At 43.0% G+C, this 15,496-nt stretch overlaps 2 protein-coding genes across 3 annotated transcripts in view; both read right to left on the bottom strand.

Annotated features, from left to right (window-relative positions):
* EXOC2 (exocyst complex component 2) overlaps window positions 1-15,496 on the bottom strand; it is a 170,084-nt gene that overhangs the window by 133,359 nt on the left and 21,229 nt on the right. The window lies entirely within an intron of this gene.
* On the bottom strand, window positions 13,568-15,213 carry HUS1B (HUS1 checkpoint clamp component B). The gene has a single exon (XM_040984109.1). It carries the CDS (start codon window positions 14,607-14,609, stop codon window positions 13,770-13,772), a length of 840 nt encoding a protein of 279 aa, XP_040840043.1. The 5' UTR covers window positions 14,610-15,213; the 3' UTR covers window positions 13,568-13,769.

The raw sequence follows: 15,496 nt of genomic DNA, 5'->3' as shown, positions 1-15,496 counted from the left end.
TTCAGTAAAAATTATGCTTCAACACTATAAACTGCTAAATACTAAAATGAAAACAGACACGAGACAGCTGAATAGTACCTTACAGCTATTTTAAGGTGTATAGCAGCCAATTTTGTATAAACTAAAATTGAAAGGTCAATGAAGTAATCACAGGATGTGGTTAAGAACTTGCATTTTCTAACATATTGGTCACTCAGTACTATGTCATTTAACTCCATAATGTTGTAAACAGTTGTTGATGTTATGTTGCGGCTTTTAATTGATCAGGATGATATTCTACCAGCTCTGCCTTCAGACCAGAGATGGTCTCCCCAAGAAACTGTTGAATTTATCTGGACAATAAGATGCTGAACACTATCCAAAGTACATGCTTGCTATGAAAGAATTATGACTGGATTTGAACTGTAATACTGCAACAAGGTGGAGGAATCCACCATGGGGGGAGGGTATGGGGAAAGGTTGGGGGAATCCCAGAGCCTGTGAAACTGTGTTATAAAATCAAATGTAATTAAAAAAAATTTTTTGTAAAGGTTAAAAAAAATAATAATAAAAGTACATTGATGTATGTAAGTGTTCACGGAAGATGGAATTAAAAGTATTGGATTTCAGTATGAAAAAAAAGAACTTGAGTCGACAACAAAAATGTTGTTAAAGAAATACATAATCACAGTAAATGTAAATAAAGAGATTGATGTTCTAAACAGAAAGATGCAAACTGTACAAAAGGAAAATTCTAGAACTGCAAGTACATAATCTTAAGTGAAAAATACACTGAGTTGAGTAGACTGAAAATATATGAAGAATTACTATCAACACAGATCACCATAATTACAGAAAAAAAAAAAGTCCTTCTATATAGATAGCACCACAGAATCTAGTTAAAGGTCTCTAAAGTTCTGAAAGGGAAAGGGGTCAAAGGCATTTTCAAGTCAGAGGAAGTTCATCACCAACAAATCTGCATGACAAGAAAGTCAGCAGGAAGCTTTTCAATCAAAACAGCACCACGTGGTGATTTGGAAGGCGATTTCAGAATGGAGAAGGCTTGGGTGGGTCAGAAAGACATAAGGAAGCACCTCATTAAAGAACTTGCAAATAGCTGAAACAAAGCCTGGCTGAATAGCTGAACAATACATCAAAAGTATACCCCTTTGGCGTTTTTTTTTAAGATTTATTGATCCGAAAGGCAGCTACAGAAGGGAGACAGGGAGAACAATGCAGACTGATTCCATCTGCTGGTTCACTTCCCCAGTGGCTACAATACTGGGCCAAGACCCAGCAGCTCCATCTGGGTCCATCTGGGTCTCCCACAGGGGTGCAGGGGCCCAGCATTAACAGGAGCTGGGTCAGAAACAGAGCACCAGGGACACAGGATGAAACCCACCCCCGTCCCACCCCCATTGCTCTAAGTGGGGATTAGCTGCTTCCCCAGGCGCATTAACAGGAGCTGGGTCAGAAACAGAGCACCAGGGACACAGGATGAAAGCCAGGACTTGAAGATTGCAGCTCACTTAGAATGAGGGCATCTCAGGCAGCAGCTTAACCTGTCAGGCCACAATACTGGACCCCATCTGCAGTACTGCTAACAGATCAAACAAACAAGAAACAGTGAAGCAACAGAAGGTACAAACAGTACTGCCGATCACTTAGACCTAAATGATGTGCTTTTTCAAGCACCCAGGGAGGCTTTAACACAGCATACGCACTAAGCCACAAAAGGAGTAAAAATTAATTCCAAGACAAAAGCCCAAAGATCACTTCAGAACTGAGTTAGCATCAGCAATATGAGATCTTAAAAAAAAAGCCAGAACAGCCAGAACAAACTTCTAAATCATCCGAGGGTCTAAGAAGAGATCAAAGGAAGTAATATTTTGAACTGGCAAAGGTATAACAGAATATACGGGATGCCAACATTTTAAAACCTGCATTAGAAAAAGAAAAATCTGAAATTAGTATCTAAGTTTTCACCTTAAGAAACCAGAAAAGGGCCCGGCAAGATGGCACTATTGGCTAAAATCCTCCTCTTGCAAGCACCAGGACCCCATAAGGGGGCTGGTTGGTGTCTTGGCTGTTCCACTTCCCATCCAGCTCCCTGCTTGTGGCCTGGGAAACCAGTAGAGAATGGCCCAAAGCCTTGGGACCCTGCACCCACGTGGGAGACCCAGAACAAACTCCTGGCTCCTAGCTTCAGATCAGCTCAGCTCCATTGTGGCCATCTATCGTTCCAATGAAAATAAATAAATCTTTAAAAAAAAAAAAAAAAGGAGCTAGAAAGGAATCAAAGAAACCCAAGATAAAGAAACAGGCAAATGCACAGTGGGAAGATGGGGGTTGGTTGGGGAAAGCTCAAGGGGGAAAACAATCAAGGGTACAAATGAATAAAAGAATAAAAATAAAATAAAAGAAGGGCTAGTGTCGGGACAGAGCAGATGAAGCTGGCATTCCACATCAGAGCTCCAGTTCCAGCCCATCTCCCTGCACCCAAGGAAAGTGACAGAAGATGGCCCGAGTCCCTCGGCCCTTGCTACCAACATGGAAAACCCAGATGGAGTTCCTGGCTCCTGGCTTTGGCCTGGCCCAGCCTGAGCTGTGGTAGCCATCTGGGAAATGATCTTATAGATGGAAGATTTCTCTCTCTCTCTCTTTCTTTCTCTCTGTCTCTATCTTTTCTCCTCTATTACTCTGCCTTACAAATAAAAAGAAAAAAAAATCTAAACTAAAAATTTTAACATCAAAAGCTATTTACCAAAAAATTATAACACTTTTATATCCCAGCAAAATCACTGTGGATGAAAGATAAAATAAATCCACAATAAATATGGACAGTAAAGACATTTAAATAGCAGCAGAGGAATAAATAGCACAAACAACTTTGGGCCAGTAAATTCTATAACTTACATGAAATGTTTTTAAATTCCTTGAAAGAGAAAGTTACCAAAGCTGAACAAAATGATTGTCTCTATATTTATTAAGTATTCAGTCATACCTTTGTATTGATTAAACAGATCCATCATTCAAACTTTCATTACAAAACAATCCTAGGTCCAGGTGATTTCACTGTGAATTCTATCAGGAGTTCCAGAACGGAATCCTGCCAAGCCTATGTGAGTTGCTTACGAAAACAGGAAAGAAAGGAAGGCATCCCGAACAGATGAGGCTTATCCCAGTCAGACAGAGGCAGTTTAACTTCCAAAACAATCAGTTCTTGGAAGCCCTCACGTTGAACAGGAAACCACGCGAAGCCTGTCACAAAGCTGAACACCTACTGGCAACGAGAGATTCTTAGCCAACAAGGTCTGGGCGAGACCTCGGCAATTCAACAAAGGCTGCTGCTGGCGGGCGGGGAGCAGGCTACCAGCAAGCACATCTCTCTCATGTTGCTCGTTCAGCACTTAAACCAACCCAGGAAATAAACCGCACTGATAGTGGAAGAAGCGTCTCTATCTGCAGGTGCCACAGCTATTCACATAGAAAAGTTACTCGGCAACCAGCAGCACTCTGGATCAAATTTAGCAAGAGCTTACATTTCATGAAGAATAAGACTCTATAAAAGTAACTGACTCTTTACTATAGTGACTGTGATTGAGTTATATATATATATATATACATATATATATACACACACATATATATATGCATAAAATAATTTGACAATGAAATCACAACATTTGAAGATATAGAAGTGATATAGAACTGAAGATATAAAAATGAAACTACACAAAATATACTCAGTTAATTTTTTTTAAAGGAACTAAAGACTAAAAAATGAACTGCAACTAAATGTTGCCGAGAGAACATAAAGGACAAAATAAGTGAGACCATGTCCACAGATCAGAAAGCATAATGTTGTTAAATTATCAGCTCTCCCCCAACCTTAGGCGGAGATACTGGCTTGGTGATTCTGACATTCCTACAACTTTCCCAAGGACCTAAACAGTACAAACAACCTTAGGAGGGAGAATAAGTCATAATATTTAGAGTATATTACAAATCTACAATAATGAAGATGGTGTGTTGATGGCATTTAGATAATCTCACACATGGATGTTGTGGGGAGTGAGTGGGTGCTGAAGCCGCTCCGGGATTGATAGGGGCTGTGCTAAGATGGCGGCTGGCCCAGGGCCAGGAGGTGGGGTTGGTCTCACCAGCAGGTAAACAGGAAGTCACAGGGATAGGCTAATGCCCCCATTGCGATTATGTCATTGCTACTGGCCTATCAGCGCCAAGTGGACCCACGAGAAGTTATTGGTGAAGAACTATATAAAAGTAGCCGGTAAAAGCTAGGCAGGGACAACGGATGCCAGGACAGGACAGACGGACTAGGACAGATGACGGCCGGACGACAGAGGACTGGGGGGCGATGAGGAGAAAGACTGGGGAAAGAACAACAGACAGAACGGGAAGAACGGGACAGCAGAGAGGGGAAGAAGGGTTAAGATCTTCGGGTGGAAAAGCTAAGGCGTACCGGCATGGGCAAAAGTGGCAGAGGAAAGCTTAGACCAGTGGGGACAGGAGCAGCGGACATAAGGATTTAAACGCAGCCACTTTTGGCAGTGAGGGGTCCAGTTGCGGTTCTGGCTTTTCCCGGACCCTCAAGAGCGTGCCTCGTCGTTTTAGTGTTGCAGCCAAAGTGGCGACAAATGTAACCAAACAGAATCCAGAAACAGACACTTATATGATCACATCATTTTTTTTTTTACCAAGGCATCAAAGCAATTTAATAAGAAAGAAAATACATTTTTCACTAAACAGTGCAGGAATAGTTCGATGCCCATATTACAGGGCATGGGGAGGACGTTATTAAAGGCAGTATCATAACCATTTTAGGAAGCTAATTCAAGATGGACGATAAAACTTAATCTCCAAACTAAAATTATAAACCACAAAGAGGCTAACACAGGAAGATCTTCATTACTGCAGTGTGATGGACTGAACAGAAGTTCAGCTCTCCAGACACAAGGAGATATTCCCAGAGTCAAATGGTAACCACTGATGGGTTCATGGTGGGGACCTGATGTGCATCGGCAAAGTGGGCTGGGTGGAAGGGTGCTGGGTCTTACCAGGGGCTAGGTTCGGTGCTAGGTGCTTCCCATCAGCGATGACTCCTCCAAGCATGCTCTGCCAGCATCCACCAATGACCACACGACGCACCTGTCCCTCGCACCACTGTGAAGCGCCACACAGCTGGTGGAAGTAAAATCTATCCTTCTCAACAAGTTCCCCTCGGGGATTTTATAGCAATGAAAAAGTGACCTGAACACCGAGTCTGAGGGATGCTCCTATAGGACAAACAATCTGGGAAAGGAAATGGGTGTTTCCCGACTTCATCAAAATCAAATCCTTCCACACATCGTGGGAAGATAAGGAGGCAGACACAGAACGGGAGGAAGTATCCCAGGGTGCGAAACTCTCACAACTTCACAAGACAAGCAACCCGGCTCATTTTTTAAAACGAAAATGGCTTCTCAGCCTTTTGGCTAAGATCAAGTGCAGTAAAAATGAGCAAAAGAGCTGAAGAAACTCTTCACTAAAGCAAAATGCATGAATACAGTCTTTCATAGATGCCCAGGGTGAACGTGTGGAGACAGGAATACTTGGCAGACCGTGTGTGCGTGCGTGTATTTCCCAGCTGTGGACAGTGCGAGAAACTAGAAGCAATCAGTACCAACGAACACGTGTCAACTTGTAAAGCCCATTATCCAATGAGAGGAGACAGCATTCATGCGCAAACAGCCAATCCGGGGTCGACAAGGGGCAAGCCAAAGCCAGCCTGAGGCGCCGTGTTCCCGCCAGCGGGGAAGCCTCTGATGAACTCGGAGTGCCCTGAATAGAGTACAAGACCAGCTGAAGGGGTTGCCATTGTCCAGCTAGGAGATCCAAGCACCCAGAAATGACATTAATAAAAAAAAAATTCAAGTCTATCCTAATAATATAAATGAGTGAACACATATTTAAGGAATGAAAAAAGGGAGCTATTACTATGTCAACTAATATAAACAAATAAAGCAATAATTACCAGTGCATCTAAAACTACATACTGTCTCAAAAGCCATTTCTACAAAGTGATGAGCCGCAAAGGGAAAAAACAGCAATCGTATCAAGAAAAGACCTGACGCGTCACCTAAACCACACAGTCAAACCGGAAATCTGTACTGTCCAAATAGGTGTACCATGCACTTCCTGATGTGACGCACTGAGGAGACTCCAACACCACTTCTAGGAGGTTCCTGCCAAAACCACATGACTCAAGCACAAAACAACTCAGTTCTCAGAGAATGTGAGGTGTATACAAGTTCCGGAAAGGCTGAAAACTAGTGTATACTAAGAAACACTTTCAGGACATCACAGCTAAATACAAGCTACGATTCTGGATGAATTCAAACACAGGAAGAAAATGTCAAGGAAGTTCCTAACTGTAAATACTGCCACCACTTGCATTTGAACTCTGAAAATCAACAGACATTTCTTTTTATATTAGACATTTACAAAACACAAAAATAACCAATAAGCCAATATTAAGTAATAGACAAGTTGAGTTGACTTAAAATTTGTTTCCATAAAATTAGATAACTTTTAACAATTACTGTTAATTCAATAGGATATGTAACTGCTACCTCTTTTGCAGACAAAACAAGGGAAAGAAAGCTTTTTTTTACAACATACTTGAAAAATAGTACAAAATTGGTAAACATGAAACTTAGTTTCATAACACATTATTAATAAAACTTACGGACACAAAATCCCAACAACTGCTTAACAAACATCTTGCCACAAGATGCCCTGACATGGAAGGGGGAACATTTCTATCCTCATTAACTCGCCTCATTGACTTCTGCCCGAAGGAAAATGTGCCCTTCAACTGGCATGAAAATTGAGGCTACCAGTGGGAGGCAATTTAATTACCCCCGATGTCACTGAGCCTTGACTCCGGCATTGGAGCACCGATCAGGTCAGCAGGTGGGTCACACTGAGCACTTGGTCCAGTCCACATAAAAGAACCAAATTTTCAAGTTGAAAGACATGCTTTCCTTATTTTTTGTAGTTTTATACCATGCTATGCCTCATGACATCATTTGTGTATATTAGCCCATATCATAAAAGCTTGGATATTTCTTATGTAACTGGCACTCCAGCTCATTCTATACAGAAGCATAATTAAAATTAGAATACCTTTGTCTTAAAAAGGCAAAAACTAAAAACTAGTGTAAGGTATTCCTATTTTACTCTCAATATTACAAATCCATTTCAAAACTATTTCTAGAAGGTAGCACTATCTTACCATGTAAAACAAAGTCAGCTTTAGTGATAAAAGGTAATGACAGGTCTCTGTGGATGGACACACACCATGGAAGGTGCAGAGGTAGCTGAAAGCCCATGATATGCTGTCTGGACCCACATTTTTTTTTAAATGGTACTTTCTTACCATGCCACATTCACCTATAACACACCCAGTGACAAACTATTTCTCAGGAAGCTAGCAACCGAGAAGTACAACACAGTACCAACAGCAAATTAACAGTTCAACAGCAAATTAACAGTTCATTCCACTCATAGTTTGTGGAATAAATTACAGAAAGCAAGGACTCTCCAGCACTACGATCGGCAGGGCATGGCTGCTCCAACAATCCTGGAGTACTGAGAACACCACAAACAGATGACATAATTTCTTACTATGTTCAGGAAACATTCTAAGTCTTGAGAGGACAAAATTTAATTTCTGAGCATTATTTGTTTTACAATCTTTGCCAGTGTCAAGGATATTTTTAAAGAAAAGCTCATATCTGGGGTCAGCATTGTAGCATAGCATGTAAAGCTGCTGCGTACAATGCTGGTATGCCACATGGGCACCAGTTCCAGTCCGGGCTGTTCCACTTTTATTACAGCTCCCTGTTAATGTAGCTGGTGAGACAGTGGAAGATGGGCCAACTTCTTGGGCCCCTGTACCCATGAAGGAGACCAAGACGAAGCTCCTGGCTTCCAACTTCAGCTTGGTCCATTGTGGACATTTGTGGAATTAATTAGCACAAACATAAATCTCTCTGCTCACCCATCTTTCTGTAACACTGCCCTTCAAATGAATAAATCTTAAAAAAAAAAAAAATCCTCATCTGTAGTCATCAGTACAAAGACTTTCCAAATGTAATAAAATGGTCTTTGAAAATGTCCTCTAGGGTCATTATTGAACAAAAAGCCTGACTTTGAGTGTTACAAATCTATTTGTTTCATTAAAACAATATACAATCATTTAATTACAGTCATTCAAGACAAAGAGGTTTCTAAAGGACAAAATAAATAAGCCTATCTTTACAGCATGTACTACAAGGAAGTTTTATTTATATATACATATATATCTATATTTATTTTTATTGGAAAGGCAGATTTACAGAGATAAGGAGAGACAGAGAGAAAGAGCTTCCATCTGCTAGTTCACTCCCCAAGTGGCTGCAACGACTGGAGCAGAGCCAATCGGAAGCCAGGAGCTTCTTCTGGGTCTCCCACATGGGTGCAGAGTCCCAAGACATTGGGTCATCCTCTATTGCTTTCCCAAGTCACAAGCAGGGAGCTGGATGGAAGTGGAGCAGCTGGGACACAAACCAGCGCAAACCATATGTGATCCCAGCAATTGCGGGGGAGGATTTCAGCCAATAGAGCCATCATACCAGGTCCAGTAACTATATGTTTTAAAAACAAAGTGATAAAGCAATAGAGATTTTTATTCATAAAAACATTATGGACATAAAATCAGCCAACTTATTAGGAATTATATCCTGGGACAAGGATATAAAGGACTAAATTTTACAAATGGGCAATAAAGATGACACTATCAGAATACTAAGAATGTCATACATATACATGTACCTATGTCGACGAGTTGCAAAATATTAAATGTGTTTTTAGCTTTAGAATTTATGACCTGCTTGCCACCAAACAGGGCTATGTATTTGCTAAATAAACGAATCCTACGATGTATCTCCACACTCATTTAATGTGTCAACTATTTCCCAACAGACTGGACCTACTATGAGTGTAGAAGATGGGTTCTTGAAATCTCACACAATACTGAATGAGGTTCACATGAGACAGCCAGAATAGATGGCAAAAATTTACCAGACAGAAGCAGGAGAAACACAGGAATCCATTAATAAACATTACTGATTTCTTTCGATATTGGTAAACTATTCACTAAATGAATATACACTCAACAGCTATTGGAGTACGGGCCGACATTCCGGCCCAGTATTAAGTGCCCGCACTGGTGCTCCACTTGGGACACTGGCATCCCGCAGCAGAGTGAGAGTTTGGAGTCATGGATACTCAGCTTCTGATTCAGCTCCCTGCCAATGGGAGCCAGTGAGAGAAGCACAAAGCAAGTAGACCCCTGCTAGCAGGCAGGAGACCAGGATGGACTCTCCAGCTCCAGGCTATGGCTGGGCCATTCAATGAATAAAACAGCTAGTCCAAGGTCTTTCTTCCCCCCTCACTCGCTATTGCTCTTTCAAAAAAAAATACATAAATCTTTTTTTTTAAAGTCATAGGAATATGCCAATGTTACTTTCAACAAATATTTAATGAGACAATAAAAAACAATACTTTTATATAGGGACATCCATTTCTAGATCAAAGAAGTACTTTAGTATATTCCGTTGATGATTTAGTATTTATGCAGTGAAAAGCAAAAGGCACAGCATTTTCTTTCTTCATAGTAGCATCAGCCTGAAAAAATAAGTGGAACAAGCTAAAATAACGTAGAAACCTGACGCCATAAGTTAGTGTGAAATCTGGTTTTCCACAGAACTGTCACTTTAATTCCTCAATCAATTCTTTACTCTGAGAGCAAAGAAGGTGCTCTTTACACAAAGTCAAGAAAACAGTGCCTTTCAAATAACTTTTGAATTCTTTAACCTTGTTACAGCAATAATGCACTTACACAGTATTCTAGATTTATTTAAATGGAGTAAAGCACACCCAATGGTCTGGCGCGATGACTCAATTGGCTAATCCTCCCCTGGCAAATGCTGGGAGGGTACCAGACTGTGTCCCAGCTGCTCCACTTCCCATCCAGTTCTCCGCTCGTGGCCTGAGAAAGCAGTGGAGGATGGTCCACAGCCTTGTAACCCTGCACCCACACAGGAGACTAGGCAGAACCTTCTGACTCCTGGCTTTGGATTGGCTCAGCTCCAGTGTAGCCACCAATCAACAGATAATAACTTTCTGTCTCTCCTTCTCTCTATAAATCTACCTTTCAAATTAAAGAAAAAAAAAATCCTTAAAAAAAGAAAAGTATACCCAACATGTAAATCCGAATTAAGACTTGATACAACAAGCACAAGAAATTAATGTATGTAAGTCAGAGACTAGATGTTGAGCTAAAACTGGCATGCCTTTGCTTTTAAAACTGTTAGAGTGCACATCTGTTTGTCATGAAATATTCTTTTACTGTATCACCAAGAGAACTCAAATTTTAAGACATTGAGATGGTCTGCTGGTCAACCTCTCTGCAAGTTGGTGAACTGAAGTATTAGCGTGGCTATTTACACAGTGGTTAGGTCATCGCCTGACAGCTGCATCTTCTAACAGAATGTGCAGATGGAGTCCTGGCCAATTAGCTTCCAGCCCAGCAGCCTGCACAGTACGCTGTGGAAAGAGCAGGTGATCGCTCAAGCTCATGATTGTGGGAGGCTTACCCTGAGTTTCAACTTTATCCTCATCCAGCTTACTTTCCATGAACAGTTGAGTAAACCAGAGAATGGAAGATCTATGTCTGTCTATCTCTTAAAAAAAAAAAAAAAAGAAATCCATTTTTAAAGATTCATTTTGCCTGAAAAGCAAAGAGAAAGAGAGATTGAGACATGAAGGTTTTCCATCCACTAGTTTATTCCCCAAAGGCCACAATGGCCAGGGTGGGGCCAAGCTAAAGTCAGGAGCCAGAAGTCCTTCTGCGTCTCGCATGTAGCGGATAACAGCCGAAGCACTTCAACCATCCTCTTCTCTTTCCTCAGCCCATCAGCTGGAAGTTGGATCAGCAGCGGAGGCATTCTGATACCACCGGCCTAACTCACCTTAGCATGTGGCTAGCCCCCAGACACACACACATACACACTCACAAACGAGTTTTAAAAAAAGAAAAGTATTTGTCCATTTTAAAAAGTTAGACTATAAAGATTAGGGTACAAAACTTCATAAGTGCTTCTGCTAATTACTGAAAGTGAAATATAATAATAATTCACCATAAATTGATTATGTTCCAAAACCATCTTTCTCATTTCTTCTGGTTTTATTGCATTTATGAAAACAAAGACAGAAAGTTACTGGGAGAAAAGATGAAACAAAGATTTTACCTAAAGCTTAGAATTTTTCACTTATTTAGAAAACCAAAGGGGAAAAATGCTAAAGTATCTAAAACAAACTTGATAGTACATTTCTGTGTTCTAGCCGAGGCACAAAACCTGCAGCTCTAATCATTTCCTCTCAGAATTTGTCTTTTAGTAGTTTTTATCTTGGCAGCTGAAGTGTTAAAAAAAAAAAAAGGCTTTTTTTTAAATAAGCTCTGCACATCTGACTTTGCAATAAAAATAAATCTGTTTTTAAGAAAAGCTTTGCAGGCATCTGCAAAAATATCCACTAAACAAAATGTTCACATACATCCATGTGTATCTCAGAAGTCAGAAAGTTCACAGAACTTTAACATTGATATATGAACAATTTTTGGAGACTACTTTGGAAATACGTCTGAAAGCAACAGTTAAATCCTCCCATGCTCTAACCCTGATAATAGTTTACCTAAGTCATAGTCTATTTAGATTTAAAAAGATCTTAATGAGACAAAGAATTCACGCAGCTTGTCTTGTTTCTAAAACACCTTTACCTATGATGTTAGCATCCCATATGGGAACCAATGCTGTCCTTGCTACTCCACGTCCAGACCAGCTCCTTAATGACCTAGGAAGAGGAACAGAACTTGTGCCCCTGCAACCCACACTGGAGACCCAGATGAAGCTCCTGGTTCACAGCTTCTACACTGCAACCCCTATCATTGTAGCCATTTAGAAAGTGAATTAAGGAATGGAATATTTCTACGTGTGTCTCTTCCCCTTTCTCTGTAACTCTGATTAGAAACAAAAAATCCAACAAGTATCACAGGGCATGATTCACTACTATGAAAATATAGCCATGGGAATTTATTGAATATACTAAATGAAGGTTGCCAAGCTAAGAGTTTGACTTACTACATAGCCATCATAAAACAAATTTAAAGGAGTAGGCATTTAGTCTAGCGCCTAAAATACTGGGTTCTTACATGGAGGGGCATGGGTTCAACACCAGGTCTAGTTCCTAAATGCAGCTTCCTACTGATGAAGGCCATGGAAGGCTTTAGTATTTCTGCACCTGCCAACCACGAGGGAGATCTAGACAGTCCATGGCTGCTGGCTTTGGCCCAGCCCAGCCCCACACAATACTGGGAGTATGGAAGTAAACATGACAGGAGCTCACTCAAAAACAAACAATTAACTCAAATGTATCATGACATGATGTGAAGTATCACTCTGTAAAACTGTTTATCACTGTGCCTATACTTTATAATTTCTCTCACTCCTTCTCAAAAAAGAGAGACTTAAAAATTATTTTCTAAGTAGAGTAAGAACTGACCCCCAAAAAGCTACACAGCACCTACCAGAAGCATCCATTGAAACCTGAGGAGTGTCTGCCACCAACCAAACTCTTTCATGACTGACACAAACGGTGTGCCATGTCTAAGCCCACTGTAGCAACCCTCCGTTCCTGTGGATTCAGCAGAAACCCTTTTCTAAGTGACTCTGCCTCTGAAGATGCTGGCAACTCCTCCTCTTCTGAAGTGTCTCTAACCTAGGAGCCCACGTTCTGGGGTGGGGAAGCCGGTGCAAGCACACTGTGCATGGCAAACAAGAACATACTCTAATGAGATACATCAGCTCAGCCTGGAATCTCCACACTCCCCAAGACTCACCGAGTCTTCTGGCCTGTGTCAGGTCAAAGTCACTATATTCTGCCCTAAGATGCTGTGTAGTCACCTTTGTACCACACCTGGTTACCTTCACCCACAGGAACAACAGAAGGAACTGGGGTGAAGGGACCAGCCAGGTAGCACAGAAAGTTGGTTTCCCCAAGTTTACCCTCAAGCAGAACCTCTGTGTTCATCAACAACCATTCCCCTAATTCTTTATGTCAACATACTACATATGCACAACAAGCAAAAAACCAGTTCAAACTCCAAAGATGACAAGTCTAAAACCATACACTCTGACACAGCCTGAAAACTCACAAATAGCTTAACAGAGAACACGTAATGCACACGATTGCTAATCACACACCTTCCACCTTTCAGATCGATCCAGCTCCCTAAAACAAGAAAACTCTTTCAGGAAATGCCATGTGAGTTATTTTAAAACAGACTACCAATACAGTTTTTCCATCTTATAATAAAATACTGATACAACTGTTTTAAGGATCTAAACCTTCTTTTATTTTGTAACATTTGTCTTGCTTTTCCCAGTAAGGCATAAATAACAAAATCATCTATATGGTAAACTTTATTAATAAACAAAAGGTCAAGCCATGCAACTATTTCATCACTGATTTTTTTTTCCATTTAAATTTTGCGAAAAGAGTTCAACAAAATACAGATTCTGCCTAAGTCAGGGAGACGGCAGAATCCCAAAATAAGTCACTGGGGGGGTCTCTTTCAGTTTTGAAAAGAATGGCCAAAAATAAACAAATCCACGCTGGCTCAACTTTCATGCGGCGGGAATGAAATACTCCAGAGAGACATCGTCATTTAGCAAAACGAGGTGCAGCAGGGCGTCGCTGCGAATGTTGCACAGGGCTGTGGTGGGGTTCATCTGCTGGGCCTCGAAGAAGTGCAGCAGTCTGCGGTTGTCCACGCGCACCTGCGCCATGCCCTCGGGGTCTCCGTCCTCAGCCCCATCCTGCTGGACCCTCGGGGGGTGGCCGAGGTTCTCGAAGGAGCTGCGGATGGACACGGCGCTCGTGTCTATGCTCAGGTGCATCCTGCCCCGCCGACTGGCCTCCAGCAGCACGTGCTGGCTCAGGTTGGCCATGCGCTCCACGATGCTGCGCAGCGTCCTCAGGGGCGGCAGGTGGACGCTCACGTCCGGGCTCGGCAGGCGCGGCGGCTGCGGACACTCGGCCCAGGCCCGGCAGGGCAGCACCCGCACGGGCAGGTCGTGCACCACCATGCGGGTGTGGCCCGTGCGCAGGGCCAGCTCGGCGGCCACCGTGAGGCACGGCCGGCGCTTGTTTGTCAGCTGCAGCTTCACGGAGGACGCGCCGCCCGCGCTCCTCAGGGCCCTGGCCAGGTGCCCCGAGGTCAGCTCCAGGTAGATCTCATCGTGTTCTTCCGAGGCGCCTTCCATGCGGAACTGCGAGAAGGCCTCGCGCCTCACCTCGCACCACACCCTGGCCTCGGGGACAGCCCTGAGCCCCGCCGAACCGAAGTACAGCCCGTCCGGGCACACGCGGAGCACCACGAGCTTCGCCAGCTTCGCCAGGGTGCTGCAGAGGTGGATGAAGAGCTCGAGGAAGGCCCTGCGGGTGACCCTGGCGCGGAACTTCATGGCGCCCAGAGGGTGGCCGCACGCGGCTGAGAGAGGACCTGTCCTGCTGCCTACAGGTCCTGCAGCGCTTCCGGTCCCCCTGCTCAGAACCCAGCAGAGGCCGCCGACAGGAGGGTTCCGCCTGAGCTCAGGCCGGCCTCTCACCCCTCTGCGGCCAGACACCTGCTCTCCTTCCAGTGTGATATACAGGGCTCCACAGCTCACACTGCGTACAAACACGGCAGGTGTTCCGAGAGGTCCTCAACAGTGTGCACACAACTAAAAGCATCGCTCAGTAACTAGCCCCACTGTCCTCTTCCAAAGGCACATTCACGCACATGCACAGGTGTGTGCGTCTACCTATTTCTGGCAATCCGATTTTCACACACAAAAATGTTAACATGGACACCCTCCCAGTGTTGGTGAAAAGCAAGCCTGCACACAGCAACTTGATGGCTGCTTGACTCCCCAGTGCGTGCAGCACACAATCATTCAATGATGCCGCAGCTGACATGTAAGTGGGTTTTGTTTTTTTGGTTTTTTTTGTTTTTTGCTATTACAAAACATGCCAGTGAAAACCTTTGTATAAAATGTCTGTACTGATTGACTATTTCCGTGCATAAAATCAAAGAATAGGGCCTGGCACTGTGGCCTAGCGGCTAAAGTCCTTGCCATGAATGTGCCAGCATCCCATATAGGCACCGGTTCTAATCCCAGCAGCTCCACTTCCCATCCAGCTCACTGCTTGTGGCCTGGGAAAGCAGTCAAAGACGGCCCAAAGCCTTGGGACCCTGCACCCGTGTGGGAGACCTGGAAGAAATTCCAGATCCTGGCTCTGGATCGGCATAGCACCAGCCGTTGCACTCACTTGGGGAGTGAATCATCGGACAGAAGATCTTCCTCTCTGT

This window comes from Ochotona curzoniae, unplaced genomic scaffold (assembly GCF_017591425.1).
Source record: "Ochotona curzoniae isolate NIBS_2020 unplaced genomic scaffold, NIBS_Ocur_1.0 contig_4064, whole genome shotgun sequence".
Taxonomy (NCBI): Eukaryota; Metazoa; Chordata; class Mammalia; order Lagomorpha; family Ochotonidae; genus Ochotona; species Ochotona curzoniae.
This window is presented reverse-complemented; position numbering and strand designations above follow the sequence as displayed.

Excerpts from the sequence above, each read along its gene's own strand:
- HUS1B (XM_040984109.1), bottom strand. The coding sequence starts at position 14,609 with ATGAAGTTCCGCGCCAGGGTCACCCGCAGGGCCTTCCTCGAGCTCTTC.